A 23758-nucleotide genomic window follows, 5' to 3' on the forward strand; every position below is an offset into this window, starting at 1 on the left:
GTAAAATAAGTTGTGGGTTAATTTAAGAATGATGTCTCTATATAGTTAAAAGCTTGAATTATAAGACTGAGCTCTAAACATATGATTAAGCCACACTCTTACTTTTAATTAGTGAATGGTGCAAAAAACAAACCTCGCGTAACAAGAAAGAAAAGGGTTAATTTTTCAATAAGAGTTAGGTGTAGAATACATTCTTGGTCGTCTTTTATTTATATATTTGAGGGTAACACAAATACCCTGCAACTGTTCGTATGAAATTCTGTGGATACGAAGATAGTCTCCAAACGATAAGCGTTAAATTTTATGTTTGACCGACAAGAACGTGTCATCCATTCTTCGAAGCGCGTGCCTTTTCTCTGCCTCCACGTGTGCGCCTGTGTTTCTTCAACCTACCTCCTTCTGCCACCTCCGCTCAACCCAAACTATATATATACACCAAATGAACAACTTGCACCTGCACTTTTAGTTATGGCTTTTTCTCATCCTCAAACCCATCATCTTCTCCTTCCTTCCTCCTCCAAGCATGTGGGTATGGCGGCGGCCACACCATCAAACCTGAAACTGAGGGTTCACCAACGGGGATTCCCTGTTGGGTGCTTGAGTATGGATTCAGGGGCAGTGGTAGAACTGGAAAGAGAGTTAAAGGCTGAGATTTTGAACCCAGAAGAAGAGCAAGAGTTGATGAAAGCAGGAGACAAGTGTAGGGAGAGGAAGGGAGTGGTGGCGCTGTTAGAGTGCTTGGAAATGGAAGCAATCATGGGTGGTGATCAAGGCAAAAACCCTTCTGATTACAACAGAAGAGCGCGGATTTTCGATAAGAGCTCCAGAGTTTTCCAGGCTCTCAAGCAACTACAGAACAAAACAGCAGTATGACAACAAATTCTCACTCTCCTTTGTCTTTAATGCTTTGTATCTTTTTCATGCTCCTGTTGCAATGGGCTTAAAGAAAGGCCTTGTTGTTTTTACTTGTATCACAAAATAATCAAGAAGCATAAATCAATACTTCCTTAGGAATTTGCTAGGACAAGTATCAATGGTTCTTGCAGTTTCAGAAAAAGTTATGTTAAATCAAGAAACAAAACCACTTCTGGATTCACCATAAAATCCCAGGTATTAATGCTGGAATGGCCTCAGCATACAGAAAACCAAACTAACATTATTCAATCAAACGTTTCTATGACTAATCATCCGCAAACTATTGGGAAAGAAAAGAAAGCAGAATATTTTTCCAAAATGTTGATCTTGATTCACTTTGCATCTTTTTCCGGTTTCTCCAGAAAAGTCTTCTTCAACCAATCAAAAGGCTGGGAAAACACCAAAAAACATACATGTAAATTTTGAATGTTCAACAAAGTATACAAGGAGATATACAGAAAACTATGGTAGAAAAGAAACTCTAATGCTCTTAAGTAATCTAATAAACTTCATTCCTCGATCTGCATGACTGTATCAATGCAAATACAAGTAAACAGCTGTACTGGATATTTCAAAAGTGCTCTCCAGAAAGATCATAACATATTATAATTGAGAAACAGGACAAGTCATCATTTTATTCATGAAATGGTACCAGAAGCAGACAAGTCATCACTGTATCAATGAACTGGTATCTAAAAGTTCCAAGGCTCATATGCATAACTCCAAGAGCCCATTCAACTGCCTAACAATTTAAAATTAAAGAACTAAACTTTGATTGCATTCAATTTAATGGTAAACTCACTATCAGGTTATTCAACCCTTAATTACTACTGTCAAAGTTAAAATAGGATAGTAACGAAATACTATCAGGTTATTCACCCATTAATAAACTGATATTAATATTGCATTAGGATCAGGTTATTCACCCATTAGTATTGCATTACTATCAGGTTACTACTGTCAAATTTAAAGAACTAAACTTTGATTGCATTCAATTTAATGGTAAACTCACTATCAGGTTATTCGCCCATTAATTACTACTGTCAAATTTAAAATAGGATAGTAATGCAATACTAGCTCAAAATATTCTAGAAAGCAAAAAAAAAATGCACTTAAAAAGAGGCTACAAGAACAAATAATAATATTTCAAGATTTAAGAGATTTCTTCCCCATCAAAAGAAACCAACCTTCAAGCTAACCATAGCTAGCATAATTAAAGGTTTCACATGATCAACATCAAGAATGAACCAACCATCCTTTGGTTGGATAGATGGTACTTTCACCTTTTGTGATGAAAAGTTGGGGTTCGAATGAGGGGGGCGGGATGTTAAAAATAAAACATTAAGAATAAGAGGGTGCAAGTATTAAGGAGGCTGGACCATGGAACCCTGAACAAAGCTTAATGAAGCACCAAGACAGACCTTGTAACATGATGCTAGCAGACATTCAAACGCAATTGGGGGTAAAGTTCAGGTTTCTTCTAGTCTCTGTGCCACCAAATCAGTACCATGATGAAGATTCTTTTATTAATTTGATATTACTAATTTCAACTTCTATTAGCTTGCAGCCTTGGTTTCCAGACCCCACAGAACAAATCAATCACTAACCCTGGACAGCGAGAATAAATTGGTCAATCATTGTCCAAATAATCTGCTACAAATATGAAGGACAAACTAAATATGTATATAGTAGCTGTTTCTAGCGATGAATCAACACCAAATTAAAGTCAAAGAAACAAAACAGCAAAATCAATAACAAATATAAGAGAACAATAACTGAGGGAAAAGAAGATGAAGAAAAGAAGAAAAGGAGCGTACTTGGACGAGCCAAAGAGCGGTGGTAGCGGCAGCGACGCCCCACGAGGCGGCGGCATGGATGTCCGTGGACTGCGGCCTCAATCTCGGGCGAAGGAATTTGAAGAGTCCCGCTTCTCCTGCCATTTTACGGTTCGGTGTCTCTCTCGATCAAATCGAAGAAGTAAATGAAAGGGATCTTGGTGGTTGTTGCTTTCACTTTTTCGATTGTCCAGGGAAAAAGCTTGATTCCTTCTTTCTTCTTGACTATTTCGGTCATCAATATTATATTTTTATTCTAAAAATACTAAAAATAAAATTATATAGAAAATATTACTCACTACCATACAAATTATTTATTAAAAAAAAATGGTCTTTGCTAAAAGCAAAATCTAATTTATTACATATTTTAACATTCAGGAGGATTTTGTTTTTTTTAATAATATAAACAAGAGGAAAAAATTAGCAAACAAGGGCTAGAAAATCTCAAGAAGTTGATTTTTTATCTTAAAGATAACACAAATTGCTATTTTTTTTTTATGAATTTATTCATTCTGAAAATAATCTGGAATTAAGTTCTAAATTCGAGTTTTCGGTACAACAATTTGATTTTTTTAATTCTTCAAAAACCCGGTTTTTGAATAACTACAACTAAATCCACATACTTCAATTCATAATCTTCAATTTCAGAACTGAAAATGGAACTTGGCAATGCCTTACATTGGATAGGGAGCATGGATCACCCATAAAAGAAACAGGACTCTTTGAAGCTTGATCTAATCCCCTTAACAAAACCCAATCTTCCATTCACCCCAAATCTAGATTTGTGGTTAAGACAAGGTTTTCCCTTAGTTACACTCAGTTATACAACCACAAAAACACATGCCATTCATCAACAATGAGAAAGAAACAAGTCAAAATACATGTACCAATTCATTTTTCAGTGAATATAATGCTCTAGATTAGTTATACTGAGGGTGAATCACGTTGGTCGCCTACCCTTGTCAGGGCCACCGATAATGCCCCAGGTCTCGAATTGCCTCTGCCGAGCTCTAGCCCTCTCTTTCTCTTCTTCAGATTTCGATGAATAACAGTATGGGCAAGATACTCCATACTCCCATTCCGGAGCTTCCATGTCTGCATCACTAACTGGTTGCTTGCACCCGTAGCAAAGCTTGAAACTTCCTTGCACCAGACCATGCTCCACTGACACTCGTTTGTCAAACACAAAGCACTCACCTTCCCACATGCTCTCCGTTTTAGGAACCTCCTCCAGGTACTTCAAAATCCCACCTTCCAAGTGATAAACCTGATCAAGAATTCATCACAAATACTGAATGACAACATAAATAAGTATTTCTTAACGGGAGTATACTCGTGGACGCTTTTTCCAGGACTGGTTAAACAACCCTAACAAGGAACAAAATGTGCCTAACTATACATTCAAAGTAACTTATCAGAATGCAGATTGAAGTTGTAGGAAAAGAAAACCTCTTTGAAACCCTTGCTGAGGAGAAAACTTGAAGCTTTCTCACATCGAATTCCTCCTGTGCAATACATTGCAACCCGCTGTGGCATTTTCTCATTTGGAACTTCTGTGTCCTGATTGGTGCTTGCATCTGTGGCCTCTGCCTCAACCTTTGCATGCTCATTTTTTGTTTTGCCAAGCTGGAACTGGTCCACCACCCAGGACGGGAACTCACGGAATGCTGAAGTACATGGATCAACTGCTCCTTTGAACTTCCCAATTCTAGTTTCATAATCATTACGAACATCAATCACCACCTGAATTCAAATAATATTCATCCATTTAGAAGTTTTAATCATTATGCCTAAGTGAAAACAACCACTATGCCTTATATCATGCCAATTTACTATACATTATACACACAAATCCAGCACTCTACAGAAAACTCAAAATATGCAGCATTTGTAAATTTAACATCCAAAAGCTTTTCACTTAAACAATCTGAAGAATCCAGGCAGCAGCCAAACTTGATATTGACCTTGACTTTCTTTTTCATTTCTGATAGCCGGGAGAACCCTGTTCTTTAACTTGCCAACTTTCTATGCAAATCACACTATTATTGGTGTTCTTGCTCTGCAAAATCGCTACATGTTGGACAAAGATGAGCTGAGAAATGAGCAAACGGAAAGAGATAACTATCAATCCCACTTATACATTCCACACACGTTTTGGTGGCATAATCTGATAGTTTCTACACTCACTTCATGCTGCAAAAATGAATGATAAAGAATAATGCATACATCAACTTTGAAGTGTACATACCTACATCCAAGAACCAAGTAGATATTCCAACAAGCAACCAAATAAAACCATTAATAACAGAGGATGACAAAAAACTAAGTCCTTAAAGTCCAATAACTAAAGTTCTGTGAACCTTTAGCTGAAATGGATAAGGAAATATATTTTTCAGATCTTATTAGGATTCAGCCCTTGACTAAATTGAAAAGTTCGAGAATTTTAGTTTGACATTGCTAGAACTGTAAATCTTGTGTATTCCAACTGCAAATCTTTTTTGTATACAGTTGACACCTCCCTTACACGTTATGATGAATGGATTTTATGTTTTTATTCAGAAATATATCATCAGATCTTTTCTTGAATGGAAAAAATGATGTAATCTCAACTTTTCAAGGATATTTGAGGAAACCCAATTTAAAACCTTTCAAATTCTGCTAATAACGGTAGCAAAGAACAATCATCAATATGAAAACTATTCATTAACATTATGAGGCACCCACCGTTTCTGGATCGCCGATTAATGCATTCCAGTCCTTTGGGCTCACATACTTTCCAACCTTTTCATTTGGTGACACACTCGGCATCCCAAGAGTAACAATCTGCTCAAACATGATGAGCATAAACATAAATAAACATATGATAAGTTTGACAGATCTACTTTCATGGTCTGATTACTAGCCAGTAAAGGAAATAATTGAATTTGAATGAAAGACCTAGTGGCAACTGCATTGACTTCGCGGACAATACCTCTTTCTTCAATTTGACACGGACATGATCCCATCGGAAGGGTGCATCTTCCCCTGCTGCAAGAGGAGAACTGCTAGTGTGTCCATGGTGGATGGCCTCCTCTTCAGGAGTCACAGGTGATTCCACCTGCCTCAGTCCCTTTAGGCGGCTATCACTCTGGATAAATCCAAGTACTCTTTCCACCGATTCTGGAGTCCCACATATGCTACCATTGATCCCCTCTGGTGCAAGAATGATACCACCTGAAACACGCTGATAGGATTCTGTTAGCTGACGCACAATAACACCAAACAATGAACATAAGTTCCTCAAGTAAATACAGTAAACTTTCTACCCCTCAACAACACAGCACTCTTAATCCCTAATCCCCAATATTGGTTAAAGACATATTTTTCATTCGCTTTGAATAAGAAAAACACCTTCCAAAAAATTTAAGATCAATACTTTACTACCCAAAAGCAATTCTTTTTTCAAGTAGCTGAGAACAAAAGGAGAAGCTTGCAATTGGTGTGAGCTCCGAGCAATAAAAACAGCAATTAACAAAAGAAGATTCAAAATGAAAAACATAACTAAAAGTCACTGCGTTCTTTTCATAGACTACAAGTGAAACCATATAATTCGAATATGGAAACAACATGCCTTGAATCATAACCATAATAAACGCAATAGTAGAATAAAGATAAAGTGATAAGTACCAGTTCCTCACAAAGCTCCTTCAATGGTTTTCGCATATCAGCATGATCAGGAAAATCAGCGAACTTATAGAAGGAGACCACGACGAGAGACCCAGAAACAGAGTCGGGTTCCGGATTTCCGGACTCGGGTGCAGTCGAGATGGGCACCGTATGGGTGGTATTGCTGGAGCAGCAGTTGACGAGTGCCATGGTTTGGCGGAAAGGGTGAGGGTTTGAGAAGAGACTGAGATCACTTGAACGATGAAATGATTTGGGAATACGAGAGGTGGGTTTGCATGTGAGATTCGAGTTAGTGTTAGGGTTCCTTGAGGTAGAAGGAGATGATAGTAGCATCCTGAGCGTGAGCAATGTAGGTGATCTGCACCTCAGCATAGCCTTTTGGGGTGCCGCCCGCATACACACTCTGCTTCCTCTGTCTTCCCCGCGAGCGAGGGTTTATCTCTACGTGTGAATTGACAGTTATGTCCTCCTTTCTAAAATATTAAAAATAGTTGTTTTATTGGAAGTATTTTAAATATAAAAATCATTATATATTCAAAGAAAATAATTATATTTGATAAAAATAATTGTAAATATTAAAATAAATAATTAGTTAAAAATTTTAATAAACAAAAATAAAAATTAATTTTTTAATTTTAATAACATTTGAATACTTTATTACAAGCATAAGATTTTATTTCATTATTTAAAAATAATAATAATTCATTATCAATCATACATTTATGATATATTACAAATTTGTTAATTAATTTTTTTTTAAAATTTAATAATGTTTGAATGCTTATGTACAAACATAAGATTTTATTTCATTTTTGGTACAATATAAATATTATATGTGAAAGTGTAAACACAACTTTTACTTATACTAATTGGGTCATTAGGGATACAATTAGGAATAAAGTGAGAGATAATTATTTTTCTGCATTATTTCATAATCTTTTATATTGTTAGAAAAAAATGAGCAAATTTTTTTTCTATTTTTAAATTATTTTAAAATTCAAAATAATTTAAGCAAATAATATCATAATAAATGTCAAATTTTGGCACTAAGTTTAATAATTTGTTTTAAGTCTTATAAAAGACTTGTTTGTTAAGATAAGAACCGGTTAATTAGTACGAGCAAACATTTTTCCACAGAGGTAATTATGAATTAATATAATGATTAAAAGGCAGAAGTAAAAGGGTGAGGGGGGGGGGGGCAAACAAGACGTCAGCATTACATCACAGGTGCAACGTCAGCATTGCTTTGTCAGCAATTTGGATCTTTCCTTTTCCTCCCTTTTTCTTTCTTCTAATCCCCTCTTCCCCTCTTTTCCATCCATCTTCCTCCCATTTGCTCCTCTCCTTCCTTATTCATGCCAAGAATATCATCATAAGATTACCCCCCTTATCTTCTTCTCGACTCACAATATATATTATGACTTACCTCAGCTAAGCCAACAAGATCAGTGCTTTACCCTCGCCATGGCTACTCTGCTTGAAAAACCATCTGCCCAGAAGAAAAGGGTAATACAAGAACTTGTCAAAGGCCAAGAATCTGCAAACCAGCTTCAGCTCTTGCTCCACAAGCACTTGAAAGAAGATGGATCTGTGTCAGTTGATGAATTGGTGGAGAAGATCTTGAGATCTTTTACAGAGAGTCTTTCAGTTGTGAGGTCCTGTGAGTTGGGTGAGAAGCTTCAGCAGGCAGACTCTTTTGTTCATGATTCGCCGAGGACCGAGGATTCCGGTGAGAGCAGGAAGAGTACGGCTGCCAAGGACAGGAGAGGTTGCTACAAGAGAAAGTAAGACATGATTTTGATATGGTTGAATAAGTTTTGAGGAAGATGGGTTTTAGTTTTGATCAATTAAACTCCATTAAATTTTCTTTTTACAAGATTGATTAGCATTTATGATGAGACGGGTGTTAATTATAATTTTTTGCAGGAAGAACACAAAGGCATGGACTGTAGTGTCTCCTCTCGTTGAAGATGGTCATGCTTGGAGAAAGTATGGACAAAAGGATATTCTCAATGCAAAATTTCCAAGGTAAGAATTAATGGTTTTTCGCAGCAGGAAGTTGTTGATATGGCTTAATTCTGTGAATATTCTGTTGGAAAATATATTGGAGGGAAACATTGATAGTGAAAAAGTTTTTTTTGATTTAGGCACACTTGCCAAAACACATGTTTTCTTATTTTACTTTTTACTCTCTGTGATTGTATGCATTTTGGGAATTAATTTTCAGACAGAACTGACGAATAAATCAATGAATAACATTCCTAATTCGATTGAATTTACACAGGAGTTACTTCAGGTGCACCCACAAGTACGATCAGGGTTGTAAAGCAACCAAACAAGTCCAAAGATTGGAGCACGATCCCCAACAATATCAAACCACTTATATAGGCGACCATACCTGTATTGACACTTACAAGACGCCACAAATTATGTCGGACTCAGACTCTTGGGTGTCTTATGTGGTTTCCAATTCCTCCGATTCATACACACCAAGTAGTAGTAATCAGCATCCTTTTAGCTTGTCAGGCTTGAGGCAAGAAAATAAAGCAAGCGATGAACAAGTGATTTGGAAGGATCTGATGCCTCTAAACTCGGCTGAACCTGCTGTGTATTCATGTAGTGAAGCCACCTCTACTAGTACTCATTGTTTGCCCATGGACTTTGTAGTGGATTTTGACACTGCTTTTTGTTTTGACCATTCTGGGGACTTCTTCAATGAGTAGCAGCTATGTATTTATCTTGTATTAGTTATCAGTAAATATATATATATATATATATATATAGATAGAGAGAGAGATATAGCTTGTCCCATCACGTGTAATCAGTCTACATGAGGTTCAGTAATTCAATAACAGAGTCATAGCCAATTAAGACCTTTTCGTCCTTTGCATATCATGACACACAAAACTTGATGTGGGTTTGCATCAATGCATCTTCCATGGATGGACTCATGAGATGATCATAAAAAATTCCAAATTTTTATGGATATTTTTATTAACAACTTTCTGGGTAGTGAAAAATTAAGTTGTTTATTAATGGTGTATGGTATAAACTAAGCTGTTCATGATCCACAAAACTTGATGTGGGTTTGCATCAATGGATCTCCCATGGATGGACCCATGAGATGATCATAAAAACTTCCAAATTTGTATGGGTTTTTCTATTAAACTACTATCTGGGTAGTGCAAAAGTAAGTTGTTTATTAATGGTATATGGTATAAACTAAGCTGGTCATGAAAAAGATTTGTTAAAACATGAAGAGAAAAAGGATATTTATCACCAAAATGGAGAACTACTTAATGAAATTTTAAATTAATAAAAAAAAAAGTTATGAAATTAATCAAATTGTGTGAAATTGAAAGTACATAATCAAATATCCTTGTCACGACTGGGGAGGATGCTGAGAAGGGAAAATAAATTCCATGGTATTATTCCCACCGCTGCTACCAGAATTAAACATAGCATCAGCCATGTCAACAACTCCTGCTGCATACTCCGTTTCTTTATCATATCTATGGCTGAGGCTGCTGCCACCAACGCTAACCTGGACAGACAACCATCTGTCAAGAGGTAGAGGATTAAGCGAAAGGCCACTTGTACTTGTAGTCACGACATTAGACTGATCCGTAGTAGTAATACCAGTAGTAGTAGTAGTAGCGATTATCATCTCCGTGGATGTGGTGGGCACTGCAGCAGCTGATGTGTAGCAGCTATGGCTGCCTCTATACGTGACTAGGAACATATAAGGATCATCATCAAGGCGCTGCACTTGCTTCTTGGCCGGACAGTTGTACAACTTTTGGTGGGTACACCTATAGTATGCCCTGAGTTATTTTGACAAACACCATCTTTAATTACTTCAATACTTTACTGCCATTCTTAAAATCATGATATGTGCAATTTAATTCTTGTATAAATATATGAATATGGTGTTATTTGAAGAAATATATATGGGTACCTTGGGAACCTGGAACCCAATATTTCTTTCTGCCCATATTTTCTCCAACTGAAGTTATCATCTGGGGGTATGTCAGTGTTTCCCATCCGAGGAGCAGCCACCCTTACTGTTCTTCTATCTTCTTCATCTTGCCTGCTGCACCATATGCAATGTCATTATACATATAATATATAATATTTTTTCTATATATACACGTATATTTACCGTCTTCGTGGTCTTTGTAATGATGAACAAGTAATAGGCAGCTTGCCAGAATCGGAAACCTCCATTGCCTGATTCACATTAGAATTCCTGAATGGTGTACTACTGCAACCCTGATCCAAATCTTTTCTGCACATAATTTGATCAGACACCTCTCCAGCCTTCCCGCCTAAAAGCTTCGTCTCACCTGATCTTATCACCCACTCCTGCAAGCTGGCATCTATATTCTGCATTGCCACCCGTTGAGATGACGACTCGTGACTCGTTACAAGCCTTTCTTTAGCCTCCACAAAGATGGTGATGATCTCCTCCAGAGAACTGGAAAGAAGATGTGGAGGCTGGTTGGCCAAGTAATTTGGCAGGTTTAATTCAAGCTCTTTTACTTTCTTCAACCCATGAAATATCAAAGAAATGGTCTCCTCCATGATTGCTTTCCTATATTTTCTTCCCTCTGTTTTTGTTTAACTAGCTAGCCCACATGAACATATGGTATATAAATATAAATATATATATAAATATAAATATATATACATAGTGCTGATTGTGGTCCTTGATTGATTGGGGAGAAAGAGGGAAGGAAAATTCTTGAAGGCAAGTGAATTTATGTTTGTTTTACACGATTGATTAAGAGAAGAAGACCGAGTCGGGGTCTTCTGTAATGAGATCAACTAGACTTTTTATTGTGGGTAAAGAGTCTAGACGAAGACCTTTTGCCTCAATGAAACCAACATTTGGACTTTGAAGAGAAATTTCTGCTGAGACCCCGTTTGGTGGAGAAATTGTCTTCCAAATTTAATTTATATATCATGGCAATTCCCTCCTTCCACCCCCCTCTCTTAGGTCATCACCATTTGATACGGATCATCGCCATTGCTTTCCTGGTCAAGATTCTTGGTTTTGTTGGGCCTTGACGACGACGTTTCTTTAAAATAAGAAATTATCAGCCCAACAAAGGAGGCCCATAAGGCCCAATATAGTAACGAAACGACGTCGTCATGGCTCAGCCCACACAATTATAGCCCAGCCTATTTTAAACAAGAACACATTTGTTCCCTACTCTTGCATGCACCTAATAAATTCAAGTTCATTCTCGTTTCCTTTTCTTTTCTTTTTTTTTTTTTAAAAAAAAAAAAATTCTCTCTCTCTCTCTCTCTTACTGCTCAACAGATCGAATCATATTTTCCTACACCATCGTCTTCTTCTTCTTCTTCTCCTCTGTGTCTCTGCTTCTTCAATTCCCTCGTGACTCCAAGGCTGAGCCTAGTATTTATAGACAAACAAAAACCAGTTGGAGGACGAAGAAAATACAAGCGGAAGACATAAAGGGGAAGATGCTCAAGTTCTTAAAGGGAGTAGTGGCTGGATCTGGTACGGGGCTCAAGGATCTACCTTACAACATGGGCGATCCTTATCCCTCCGCTTGGGGCTCCTGGTCTCATTTCCGCGGCACCTCCAAGGTAACGGCTATAATCTCTCTCTCTTCAGTCTTCCCTTTCATTGTCAGTTTTACTCTTCTCCTCGCCCATGATTTCTTCTGTTTCGCTTCCTTTTTCTTCGCTTATTGACAATTGCACTGCTTCTCTGCCTTATTACCTTACTCTTTCGATTTTAGAAAAATTTTTAATTCTTAGACATGATGTGATGCTGAGGTGATGATGAGTTGATAGTCACTCATAGGCTAAAATTTTAGCATTTCTTTGCGGATGTGGTGCTGTTTCATGACTAATTATGTAACTGATACTCTCTTACCATACTTTCAACTATTTAGGAACTTAGCAACCTGTTATTTAGCTGCCTATAACCAATACGTATTCTTGGATCTTACTCGTCCATTTCGAAACTACGTTCATATTTGAATTTTTGTGCTTCACAGTAATAAAATCAATCTGATAAGCTTCTTTCGCTAAATTCATTCCAAGTCATGTCCTTTTCTAATTAACATATGTGTCATTATTAGGCAAACTCACATTGTCATTATGATTGAATTCTTTGCTTGCAATTAGGCCATTGCTTTCATCAACTTTAGAAAACTCTTTTTTTTTTTTTCTTTTTTCTTTCTAATCAACCTTTCTACAGAAATGTTATGACATTATGTTCGTATTTACTATTCTGCTTTTGTTCTATCATTGTTCTTCTACAAGGAAGATGGTCTGCCTCTAATTTTTGGCCTTGTTTTCAGGATGATGGATCTCCAGTGTCAATATTTTCACTTTCTGGGAGCAATCCCCAGGATGGGCATTTAGCTGCAGGTCGTAATGGTGTCAAGCGTCTCCGTACTGTAAGTTATCATGACTTGTTATTTGTATTGCCGGTTCATATGAATGACAAACTCTTCCATCTGAATTATGAACTGTAAACAGGCTTCCTCTGTTACATTAAAATTATTTTGGTTTCTTTTCATTTAGCATAAAAAGTAGGTTTTGTCCTTTTTCAGGTGAGGCATCCAAATATTCTGTCATTTCTTCACAGCACCGAGGTTGAAACTTTTGATGGTTCTTCTCCGAAGGTCACTATCTATATTGTCACTGAGCCTGTTATGCCTTTGTCCGAAAAGATCAAGGAACTAGGTTTAGAAGGGACTCAAAGGTATAACCATTGTTTACTGGTACGTTTATAGTGGTGGTATTGCATGTTTTAGTGGGATCGCATGGAATATAATTTCACCCGGAAGATGTTTTGGTACCTTGATTACTATGTCAATTACAATGATATTTTTCGTTAACAAAATTACAATGCTTTTTGAGATTCAGGACTGTTCTTTTATTATTGTTTTTTGGGATGGTAAGATTCAGGTCTATTTTTGACTGGGTATTTTGCTTTCACCTGATCAGAGACTCGGAAATCTACTTCATGCTTTGTGGCATTTAATTATTTCTAACAATTTGGCCTTCATAATTTGCCTGGAATTGTCATTGAACTTCTTGGCTTCCTGATGTTATTCACATATAAAGTATTGAATTTAGTTATCACTGGTAAGTGGAATTGAGTCTGTTTTGACTGGCTATTCTTTCATTTGCTGCCAGAGATGAATACTATGCTTTGGGTCTGCACCAGATAGCTAAAGCTGTTAGCTTTTTGAACAATGATTGTAAACTTGTAAGTAAAATCTGCAATAATCTTTAGCTGTTTAATTAGTTCATTTTGGACTGCATTATGATGATTTGTAATTTTGCAACTGTTCTATCTTTCAAGTGCATAAGATTTTATTGTTAGTAATTACTATAAACTTTCACTGACTTTACATTCTTTGACCTCGCTCTGCATGCTTAAATTAAAGCCTTCTTATGGGTGTTCTTAAAATTTTAATTATTCATTTATCAGATATTAAATATTTTCAATTTGGATCATGTTCAACAATGCGTGTCAAGAGGACTGCCTTTTGTCTTTAGTCTTCAACTATGTTTAATAATAATTGTTACTGTGAATCAGTTCTAAATCAGGTTTTCTTTATATTTGAGTTGGAGATCTCCGTAAATACTTGCATCATTATCTAAATTATTATTTCGGAACTTGTACTGTCCATTTTAATCTTTTTTTTCTTTCTTGTCGTGTACATGTATATGGTATTGCATATTTATATAATGTGTATAAATAGGATTGCAGGATATGTAGGTTAAAATACATGTTTATATCTTAATTTTTTCCTTAATATATATACACGCATGCGAACTTGTGTGCAGTTCATATATGTATTTATGTATTTATGTATGTGTTACCTCCATTATCATTGTTTGACTAGCCTCATTTACTACAGGTTCATGGGAATGTCTGCTTGTCAAGTGTTGTTGTCACACCAACTTTGGACTGGAAGCTGCATGCTTTTGATGTCCTATCAGAGTTTGATGGACATAATCCAGCTGCTAGTGGACCTATGCTGGTAATCTGAATATTTTTGTATTAGCTAATATGGTAGCTTCTTTTCACCTCAGAATGACATGGTTTTTGTAATTGGGATTTTTCTTTTTCTTTTTCTTTTTCATATAAATTGTTATTGAAATCCTCAAACTCAGACAGATATCTGAGGGGAACATAGAAAATCCTTAAGGAAATTGAGTATATAGCTGGTGCTGGGTTAAAATAAATTAAATAACTGTTTTCTCCATGTAAGTTAGCAGATCTCTCTACCAAAAATAGGGTTGAATAATGAGGATTCATGGAACCTGCAGCCTGTGATATCTAAAATGGGGCTTTCATGCTTTATTATTCACTAAATCTTTCATTCATTATTATTCAAAAAAAAAAGTAAATTTCCTGAACTATTGCTTGCTTTGCTTTACTGACTGATGTGTCAGGGTTCATTATTACAGAGTTTATTGCAAGTCAATGGACTTTTTGGCTTTTCATATTTTATTTAATTTTTTTGTTCATCAGCAATATGAATGGCTTATTGGATCACAATACAAGCCAATGGAAATGCTAAAGTCTGACTGGGCTGCAATCAGAAAGTCTCCACCTTGGGCCATTGATTCATGGGGCTTGGGTAAGATTGTTGCTCCTTTAATGGTACAGTGGTTGTGCATGTAACATATTGGAAACTGTCCAGATGTTAGCAACCATAAGCTTGGGGCATTTATGTATTCTGTTATATCAATTTTAATTCCTGCATGTTTCTTACATGTGAATTGATCCATCTACCATTCATGCTTGTGAAAACTTTCTCATTCATGCATTTATTTTCAGGTGATTTGGATTAGTAAATTATCTCTTTTATGCTGCATTTTCAGCACCATCTACCAGTTTCAGATGTTATCATCCTGGTGCTTTGGGTTATTTACTTGGCGATGAAAAACCCTTTCACAATAGAATGATTCATTCATTTTTCTAATGGGTTGTTGCCAGGGTGTCTTATTTATGAACTCTTCTCAGCTTTAAAGTTGAGCAAAACAGAGGAACTGCGTAACACTGCTTCCATTCCGAAGGTTTGTCTTTTCTTTTTAGGGTCAAGTCCGGAATTATGGTCCTGGAGTCTAATCCTTTCTATATTTGATTCTCTTTCTCTCTCTCTCTCTCTCTATATATATATATATATATCCTACCAAACCGCAGGCACTGATAATTTGAAACTTGATGTGGTTGATTTGTTATTGTGTCATTCTGCCAAAAATACTGAGCTGCATTTTCATTCATAATTGTTCTCTAGGATTTTAATTTCTTTAAATTAACGTTGGTTTCATCTGTCTATTTTCTTGTGTCACAGTCTTTACTTCCAGATTATCAGCGTCTTTTGAGTTCCATGCCTACTCGCAGATTGAATACATCAAAGCTTCTGGAAAACAGTGGTAAGGTTTCCATTGTTTTAGGCCTGTAATCAGCCTTTCGCAAATTTTAACATATTCAAGAGTACAGCATATAGTCTGCTTGGTTAAGGGGATTTTGTCTCCATTTGCTATTCTGGTCTTATCCTCTGGGAGCTGATTTGGACTGTATTTAATCGTACTGGTACTAATCTTGTAAGAACTTTGGTTATTCTGCAATTCTTGGTGACTGCCATTTGAAATTGTTGAAGTAGATTGAATGTGGTAATATAAACCAGCGTCAAACATTAATAGATCTTCCTACGTTATTTTTTGCAAAGTAAAGAAGCCTCACATGTTAACAGAAGAGAAATTCACGTATTCTTTATGCCCCCATGTCTAGTGAAGGGAGTCATGATTCTAGTTATAGGTGATCTCATTGGATAGATACATTTCATTTATCAGATATGGTGAAGGCACATAGACATGGTAGTACTTTACTATTTAAGAATTATTTTAGTTAAGTTATTTTTATTTTCCCCAGTTTTTTTATTTTCTTTTCATATCTTTATTAAGAATAGTATTAATAAACTTATCAGCATGAGTATTTTTTTTTTCTCCAATTCTATTCATGAAAAGATTACTTGGCACTCTATAAATAATTTTCTAATCTCCTTTCAGATCATCATTTACTTCTTCAATAAAGTACGTTAGTGATTTCTCGATACTTCATTGTGTGATTCAATCAGATTTTAGGCATCACACTTAAGAACCATAGATTTAGTTCTAGGTTTTTTCTTATGTACTAAGTAGGCAAGTTAGCTCTATTTTGTCCTATATTAGTTGGTATCAAAACTGAAAAAATCCTACACCAAACCCTCCAACCTGCATCCATATAGTCTCAAATTTGTCTGCCAAGAAACAAACTTCAAAAATCATAAAATAAAAAAGGTGTAATTTGTTCTACTCAATTGGTATCGGTTGGTCCCAACTTGTCCGACAGCCACAGATCTACTCACTCCAAATAGCTGCCAGTCTGCTTGCTAGTCATTGCTATGTAGTGAGTGACACTGCACCTACCACCCCTTGATCGGCTAAACCTCGAAGCCTCACTGCAAAATATTGTTGGAAATGCACCACTTATTGTTGCAAGTTCTCCCAACTGCTGCCTCTCTTGATCTCGTCCTTCTTTCGCAACTATGTCTCACTCCAACCTCTGTTCTACAACCCCCATCTCCAGTCAAGTCGACCGGTAGAAGCCCATTGTCAAATGTTTGGTCCAGTTTGCGATCCAGACCAGACTAGATTGAAATTGATCAGATTACAAAAAGGAAAAATATCAGCTTTTTCTGAAAAAAAAAATTGAAAAAAAAAAAGAAAGTTAGTACCATAATTTTGGAAAAAAATGAAATTCAGTCCTACCTAAATTATAACAATCCAATCTTTGGTCTGGATCCCCTCCCTGATTCAGTCCATCTGATGGACATCCCTACTTATCGTGCTCAATGTGTTACAAGGCATGACCTGTAGTTGTGGATTTGCCACTAAACCATATTTCCCCTTTACAATGGATGGCCACCTTAGAGTGGAACAAATCAAACAGTCCGGCTGTAGTAATTTATCCAATTCACTCCTAAAATCATGTCATAGCACCCAATTCGATGATTCTAAAATTGTATCCAGATTATGATTTTGTGTACTCGAAAATAGTCCCACACATCATAAATCTTGTATAAGATCTTAGGCTTTTCCCAAATTTCTAAGTAGGCAAATTAATCCTAACTTGTCCAACATCATATAGCTTGTGTAATGTTGGTGTTTACTTAAGTGCTCCTATACGTTCAAGTTTGGATGCGTTTGTTTTGTTCTTCCCCTTCATTTTCTTTTTCTTATTGTGAAGAACAAATTGAAGTATTATTATGTTATTGCTCTTATTATAATAACATTGGCATTGCTCTTATAACAATGAAGAAATAGTAAGTTAGTTTTTTTTTTTAAAATAAAGAAGAAATAGTAAATTAGTATTCATGAAAATCTCTATTATAAGATAAGAAATTAACATTTAAAGTTAAAGTTCCAATTGCATGCAACATGAATGAGAACATAATACAAATATGATATAAATTAAGTAAAATTAACATTTTAATTATAAGTTAATTCCATGCCCAATTTGAGTTAAATGTGTTGTAGTAGAATAAAAAATTCATGGTTATAAAATTGAAGGATATAAGTAAAGTTGACTTGAGGGCAAGTTGCCATTTTAGTGTTTGAACTATTTATCTTGTTACAATTACATTTGAAAAGTTTTTTAGCACAGTTTGATCACTAAATTTTACGAAAATTGTTTGAATTCATCATCATTTTATTTAACTGTTGACAAAAATGACAAAAATTCTTTTTTGTTTTACCCATATTTTGGATTCTATAGAGTTCAAAAATTATAAAAACTAAAGATTAACATTCGTAAACTTAACAAAAAAATTTATTTTATTTTATTAAAGTTATGCAAATGATAATAACACACATTGGGAAAGAAGAGGCCTCTGATCGCCATTTTTTGATTTTTTGGTTTTAATTCTTAACACTAAATAAACAAATTATATTTTTGAAATCATTTTATATGTCACATAAATAAGAGGAAAAAAAATTGTTTTATTTTCTAGTAAAGAGTGCATTAAAAAATTATGTGTCGAAATAAATTTATAAGTTTAAGGATCAAATTATAACAAAAAAGGGAACTGAATTGTAACATAACCTATAGTTCAGGGGCTAGATTTTCAATTTGGCATTAATTTAATTATATATCTGATATGTAAATCATAGCTAACTTTATATATTTATATATTAAGTAAATAAGATCTAAGAATGCAATGAGAATAAAATAGTTTGAACCAAACACAACGTAAGAGTAGCAAACTAACTATATAGGAAATATCCTCTTGTTCTCTAATACTTGTGTTTTCATCAAAGCTACTTTATTTTCCCCGGCATCGTTTCTTTCCCTTGCATCTCTAGATTTAACTACTCTTTGGTTGGCAGAATACTTCCAAAATAAGTTGGTGGATACCATACATTTCATGGAGATTCTTAACTTGAAGGACAGTGTTGAGAAGGATACCTTCTTCCGCAAGCTTCCAAATTTAGCAGAGCAGCTTCCTCGACAAATTGTGCTGAAAAAGGTCTGGGTTTTGAAATTCTAGTGAGATATATTGGTGAAACTGTAGTCTATTTTTTTGAATGCCAGTTCTTAATTTTATTTTCTGGTTTTACAGTTACTTCCTTTATTAGCTTCTGGCCTTGAATTTGGTTCAGCTGCTGCCCCTGCCTTGACAGCACTGTTGAAAATGGGTTCTTGGTTGTCGGCTGAAGACTTTAGTGTCAAGGTCTTATTCTAACAAGTATCTTTTGCTGTCACCTTTTTCCTTCAGTCTTCATAAAGCATTTGGCTGTTTTCTATTCATTTGGTACTACTACTGTTTAATGGGTACGTTTCTTGCTATTATCTGTAGGTACTGCCAACAATAGTGAAACTTTTTGCTTCTAATGATCGAGCAATTCGAGTTGGTCTCCTACAACATATTGATCAATATGGAGAGTCATTATCAGGACAAGTTGTAGATGAGCAAGTAAGCAGTCAGCATGAGATGATCTATAAGCATTTCTCTATGATCAGATAAAAGTTATCTTGCTTCTGTCTGGGTGGAAGTCCCAATAATAATTGTAATTCTAACCACCTATTTGGATTACGTGTGAGTAGGTTTACCCTCATGTTGCCACTGGATTTTCAGACACATCTGCTTTTCTGCGGGAATTGACTCTTAAATCCATGCTTGTATTGGCTCCTAAGGTATCTGTCTCTTGTTTTCTAGTATCAGTGTGTATTTTTATCAGTTGCTATATATGTATATATATTTAATTCTTGGAGCAATGTGATGATATCCTGTAAATTCAAGTGGGGACAATTATAAATCTTCCATTAAACTTTAGAAAAGATAGTATTATATTCAAGATGAATTCAGGTATAATCAGTTACTCCTTTCCCTCCAATCATTGTGCCATAGTTTTATCTTTCCTGCTTTGTTATCATGAATTTTCAACTCTATACTTGGAAGATGGTTGAATGTGGTTTCCAGTGATATCTGAGTGCTGTTGTTTGATTGACTTTGCAGCTTTCTCAACGAACTATTTCAGGATCATTATTAAAATATCTCTCCAAGTTACAGGTATGAAGTCCTTGATTTGCTGATGGATCCGGATTCTATTTGCCCTTGATTTCTGAATGCGATGTTTCTTGGCTGATATTTAGATTCACATTTTGTTCATTGCTTATTCTTCTTCTTTATTCCGTCAACATGTGATTGAGGATTAAGGCTCTTTGTTTATGTGGTGATGGTTTCACATTATGCAGGTGGATGAAGAGCCTGCAATCAGAACCAATACCACAATATTACTCGGAAATATTGCTAGCCACCTAAATGAAGGGGTTAGTATCTGCAATAACTACTTTGTGATTCTTGAATATCCTGACTGTCTTCATATTTTGTTTGAACAGCTGGTATCCTCTGTGATAATCATCATGGCTATCAGATTCATTGTCATCTCAAGACTTTCATCTGATACCTTTGAATTTACATTGCAGATGAGGAAAAGAGTTTTGATTAATGCATTTACAGTCCGTGCATTGCGTGACACTTTCTCCCCAGCACGAGGAGCTGGTATAGGAAATTCATATTTCTGATCCAAATGTATCAATCATCTATTCTTATAAAGCTTTGGTTTTAGGTATCACCTTCTTCATGTAGAACTATTTTATGGCAGGAATTATGGCTTTATGTGCCACCAGTTCTTATTATGACACAACAGAGATTGCAACTCGGATTCTTCCTAATGTTGTTATACTCACCATCGATCCTGACAGGTTGTAAATATTTTTTGGATGATTTATTCTTTTTGCAAATGTTTTCCCTTGTTAAAGATGAATAAAGATTCTAATTTTCAGTTCTTTGAAACAGCGATGTCCGAGCAAAAGCATTTCAAGCAGTTGAACAATTTTTGCAAATAGTGAAACAGAGCCATGAGAAGGTAACTTCAAATTCCTAGTACAAGTATCTTCGTGATGAATTCTCTAAATATCTCATTGGCAAAAAAACTCTTATTTGCATTGGATAGGAGTCTCTTGCATAAAAAATTACTTCAATTTTCCTGTCACATGGCTGTGTTCGTGTTAAAACATCAAATGTTTGCTGTCTTGATGCGTCTGCACCATATTGTGCCATATTGATACTTTTTCTCTGTGGTGCTTTCTAGACAAATGATGGAGATATTAGCGGTGCTGCAGCAGGAATCTCGTCTATGCCAGGAAATGCCAGTTTGCTTGGGTAAGTTGATTTGGAATTTTAATCTTATATGGGCCAAGGTCATATTCCTGTATAATTACATTGAAGCACAGGCCTATGGACCACATAATTTTACTACTTCTCTGCGAAGGAAATCATATTAGGTATAGGATAAATTACATAAGATCTTTAAGGTCTGTTTGTAATCATAATTGAATCCATTATGTTTCATAAAAGATACCAACTTTGTCCTTGTATAGAAACATATATGGCAGTTCAATTAAATAGTTTCTTGATAGACACTAAACGGTAGTTTAATAAGTGCCAAGTGACAATCATGTGACTTTCAAACTATTAAAAGCAGCAACATAATAAATGATTCTTTTTAAGAAAATTCAAAAAAAAAAAATTTTAGGGTTTTGTTTACATTGTAAATATGAAGCAACATGGAGAGTATAAGTGAAACACAAAGTATTTAGAAGAGCCTCTTGTAGTTCTTTTTTTTTTTTTTTTTGAAATTTCTGCAATGGTAGAACAGCAGGAGTAAGTTGTTGCTTCTAAAAATGGAGGCTAACTCCTTGTCAGTGGCATCTTCACTGGATAATGTTTTTGATATGGATGCTGCGTCATAATTACCATGCAGATGGGCCATGAGTTCCTTGACCCTGAAAGGTAAATCTTCGGAACAAGCTTCACTTGCTTCTGCAGTTACAGCCACAACTCTAACTTCCACAACCTCTGATTCAAGCTCCAGTAAGCTTCTTGCTCCTCATTTCTTGTTTATAATTTTCAGATTGTTTGAAACTTCATCTACTTTGTATTTTATGAAGACTTATCTTCCTATCCGATCATGTCAATTCGATATTCTTGACTTAGTGGAAGGATCAAATAAAAAATTCTTTAGAATGTTTAGAAATCAATTTTCTGAACTGATTTGTGTTTATTAGATTAAGGAAAAGAAAATTCCTTTTTAGCAATTATCATCCACTAATTTGTTGCTTCAGAACATTTTAATAATATCAATCTGCCATGTACTATAAGAACTTGTCTTTCTATCCACATCTTGTCAATTTGGATATTCAATGTACTTAGTGGAATGATCAAATAAAAAAAACCTATAATGTTGGAAATGGAATATCTGGACTTTCAAATATGTTCATGAGATAAGGAAAAGAAAATATGTCTGATCAACTATCATTCAGTTCCGAGTTTGTTGCTTCAGATCATTTGTACAAAAGAAACGTTATGTCCATAACTTTGTTTAGTTGATGCAACAATATTATTGTGAGTTGTCCTGGAGATGAAAATACACTTGACTCTTCTTGAAGATGTGAACAATTCCTGGCCCTCTTGCCAGATAATTACAATGCCTTACTTGATGAGGCTAGCCAATTTAGTTGCTAACATTGGATTCTGTGACAATCCTAGTAATGGAGACTCCAAATAGAACACCTATTCATGTAAGTACAAGCATAGACTTGGATGATCAACCTGCACCTTCGTCTCCTACTTCAACGGATGGCTGGGGAGAAATTGAAAATGGCATTCATGAAGATCATGGAAGTGATGAAAAAGATGGATGGGATGATCTCGAGCCCCTTGAAGAGCCAAAGCCATCTCCAGCTCTTGCTAACATTCATGCTGCTCAGAAACGGCCTGTCTCACTTCCTGTATCACAGTCAAGAACGCAAGGTAATAATATTCAGTTGACTTGTAGCAACTAATTCTATTAGATTTTGTGTGTATGAAGATTTTCATTTGAATATCGGGTACACTTCCCGGTTCATACTTCATACTTCCTCATATATGAAGGAATTGAACATTTTCATTTTGTGCAATTGCTTCCTCATATCACGTCAGTTAAATTACTATCACTCTTTTTTTTTTTCGGTTATTTTCCCCTTAGCTACAAGTCTGCGACCAAAGAATACAGTGAAGGTGACCAAAAATGAGGATGATGATTTATGGGGATCAATAGCTGCACCTGCTCCAACAACCACATCAAGACCTTTAAATGTGAAAACAGCAGGAACTGAGGAAGATGATGACCCTTGGGCAGCCATTGCTGCTCCTCCACCTACTACTAGAGCCAAACCTTTAGCTGCTGGCAGAGGCCGAGGAGCTAAACCTGCTGCTCCAAGATTGGGTGCACAACGAATAAACCGGGCAAACTCATCTGGGATGTGAAATTCAACAATATAATAACAAAAGAAGCAAGAACAAAGTTCTGTACATCTTTTTTCTCCTCCGGGTGACTGGGTTTAACATACAAGTGCAGTGAGAAATCCGTGTCACCCTCAGTTGTATCCGCTACTTGTTAACATATTACTCGATTTGTAATACCATCATTCTTTCGATGCCAAGGTGTTGTTTCTTTGATTTTGCTATTCATATTCAGTTTTCAGTACATATCAAATAGAGTATGTAGTTGAACAAGCAAACATTAGAGCTTGTAAACAATAATTGATATGGTGTTTGTATGTTATATAAATTGATGATAAATTTTGTCCCAGCAATTCTTTATTTGCCAAAGTGTCGAGAATTGTGATCTTCTATTCTGTAAATTTATTTTGAGAAAAAGAAAAAAAAAAGGATAAATTGATATTTTACTCT

General features: G+C 35.6%; 5 protein-coding genes and 1 long non-coding RNA gene across 9 annotated transcripts; 3 read left to right on the forward strand and 3 right to left on the reverse strand.

Moving 5' to 3' along the window:
* Nucleotides 1–531: 531 nt before the first annotated feature.
* Nucleotides 532–873, forward strand: LOC110819138 (uncharacterized). The gene has a single exon (XM_022048218.2). It carries the CDS (start codon nt 532–534, stop codon nt 871–873), a length of 342 nt encoding a protein of 113 aa, XP_021903910.2.
* A 173-nt stretch (nt 874–1046) lies between these two features.
* LOC148268676 (uncharacterized) lies at nt 1047–2998 on the reverse strand. The gene is made up of 3 exons (XR_015816824.1): nt 2733–2998; nt 2337–2523; nt 1047–1304 (listed from the first exon to the last, which is right to left on the reverse strand). It is a non-coding gene; the product is annotated as an uncharacterized LOC148268676 (long non-coding RNA).
* Nucleotides 2999–3370: 372 nt separating this feature from the next.
* Nucleotides 3371–6854, reverse strand: LOC110819389 (Rhodanese/Cell cycle control phosphatase superfamily protein). The gene is made up of 5 exons (XM_022048558.2): nt 6417–6854; nt 5722–5973; nt 5475–5573; nt 4200–4493; nt 3371–4017 (listed from the first exon to the last, which is right to left on the reverse strand). Exons 1-5 carry the CDS (start codon nt 6810–6812, stop codon nt 3691–3693), a joined length of 1368 nt encoding a protein of 455 aa, XP_021904250.1. The 5' UTR covers nt 6813–6854; the 3' UTR covers nt 3371–3690.
* Nucleotides 6855–7737: 883 nt separating this feature from the next.
* Nucleotides 7738–9291, forward strand: WRKY54 (WRKY DNA-binding protein 54). The gene is made up of 3 exons (XM_022048541.2): nt 7738–8200; nt 8343–8444; nt 8701–9291. Exons 1-3 carry the CDS (start codon nt 7881–7883, stop codon nt 9137–9139), a joined length of 861 nt encoding a protein of 286 aa, XP_021904233.1. The 5' UTR covers nt 7738–7880; the 3' UTR covers nt 9140–9291.
* Nucleotides 9292–9728: 437 nt separating this feature from the next.
* On the reverse strand, nt 9729–11329 carry WRKY55 (WRKY DNA-binding protein 55). 4 transcript variants are annotated; one of them, XM_088212713.1, is made up of 4 exons: nt 10579–11329; nt 10375–10509; nt 10056–10240; nt 9729–9976 (listed from the first exon to the last, which is right to left on the reverse strand). In XM_088212713.1, exons 1-4 carry the CDS (start codon nt 10998–11000, stop codon nt 9786–9788), a joined length of 933 nt encoding a protein of 310 aa, XP_088068839.1. In that variant the 5' UTR covers nt 11001–11329; the 3' UTR covers nt 9729–9785. The 4 variants fall into 4 exon arrangements, with proteins under 4 accessions (XP_088068839.1, XP_021904235.1, XP_021904234.1 ...); XM_088212714.1 differs by having other exon boundaries at nt 9855–9960; XM_022048543.2 differs by having other exon boundaries at nt 9729–10240; nt 10375–10506.
* A 383-nt stretch (nt 11330–11712) lies between these two features.
* CTEXP (kinase family with ARM repeat domain-containing protein) lies at nt 11713–23668 on the forward strand. The gene is made up of 21 exons (XM_022048323.2): nt 11713–12032; nt 12755–12853; nt 13010–13161; nt 13599–13671; nt 14330–14452; nt 14947–15055; nt 15415–15494; nt 15773–15854; nt 18849–18988; nt 19082–19192; nt 19319–19435; nt 19567–19656; nt 19979–20032; nt 20218–20292; nt 20449–20524; nt 20628–20727; nt 20822–20891; nt 21117–21187; nt 21789–21898; nt 22574–22837; nt 23052–23668. The coding sequence occupies exons 1-21, from the start codon at nt 11907–11909 to the stop codon at nt 23330–23332; spliced, it is 2403 nt and encodes an 800-aa protein (XP_021904015.2). The 5' UTR covers nt 11713–11906; the 3' UTR covers nt 23333–23668.
* Nucleotides 23669–23758: the final 90 nt, after the last annotated feature.

Source organism: Carica papaya, chromosome 2 (genome assembly GCF_054855325.1).
Source record: "Carica papaya isolate Zhongbai chromosome 2, ASM5485532v1, whole genome shotgun sequence".
NCBI lineage: Eukaryota > Viridiplantae > Streptophyta > Magnoliopsida > Brassicales > Caricaceae > Carica > Carica papaya.

What these genes read in the sequence shown, in the direction of transcription:
- LOC110819138 (XM_022048218.2), top strand. Translation starts at nt 532, where the DNA reads ATGGCGGCGGCCACACCATCAAACCTGAAACTGAGGGTTCACCAACGG.
- LOC110819389 (XM_022048558.2), bottom strand. Translation starts at nt 6,812, where the DNA reads ATGCGGGCGGCACCCCAAAAGGCTATGCTGAGGTGCAGATCACCTACA. An exon ending in TAATCGGCGATCCAGAAACG is followed by an intron (nt 4,494 to 5,474) that starts GTGGGTGCCTCA and finishes ATTTGAATTCAG; the next exon opens with GTGGTGATTGATGTTCGTAA. An exon ending in TCAGCAAGGGTTTCAAAGAG is followed by an intron (nt 4,018 to 4,199) that starts GTTTTCTTTTCC and finishes ATTCTTGATCAG; the next exon opens with GTTTATCACTTGGAAGGTGG.
- WRKY54 (XM_022048541.2), top strand. Translation starts at nt 7,881, where the DNA reads ATGGCTACTCTGCTTGAAAAACCATCTGCCCAGAAGAAAAGGGTAATA. An exon ending in AGAGGTTGCTACAAGAGAAA is followed by an intron (nt 8,201 to 8,342) that starts GTAAGACATGAT and finishes AATTTTTTGCAG; the next exon opens with GAAGAACACAAAGGCATGGA. An exon ending in CTCAATGCAAAATTTCCAAG is followed by an intron (nt 8,445 to 8,700) that starts GTAAGAATTAAT and finishes GAATTTACACAG; the next exon opens with GAGTTACTTCAGGTGCACCC.
- WRKY55 (XM_022048542.2), bottom strand. Translation starts at nt 11,000, where the DNA reads ATGGAGGAGACCATTTCTTTGATATTTCATGGGTTGAAGAAAGTAAAA. An exon ending in TTACAAAGACCACGAAGACG is followed by an intron (nt 10,510 to 10,578) that starts GTAAATATACGT and finishes CATATGGTGCAG; the next exon opens with CAGGCAAGATGAAGAAGATA. An exon ending in TTGGGTTCCAGGTTCCCAAG is followed by an intron (nt 10,241 to 10,374) that starts GTACCCATATAT and finishes AAAATAACTCAG; the next exon opens with GGCATACTATAGGTGTACCC.
- CTEXP (XM_022048323.2), top strand. Translation starts at nt 11,907, where the DNA reads ATGCTCAAGTTCTTAAAGGGAGTAGTGGCTGGATCTGGTACGGGGCTC. An exon ending in TGAACAATGATTGTAAACTT is followed by an intron (nt 13,672 to 14,329) that starts GTAAGTAAAATC and finishes CATTTACTACAG; the next exon opens with GTTCATGGGAATGTCTGCTT. An exon ending in CTCACCATCGATCCTGACAG is followed by an intron (nt 20,728 to 20,821) that starts GTTGTAAATATT and finishes TCTTTGAAACAG; the next exon opens with CGATGTCCGAGCAAAAGCAT.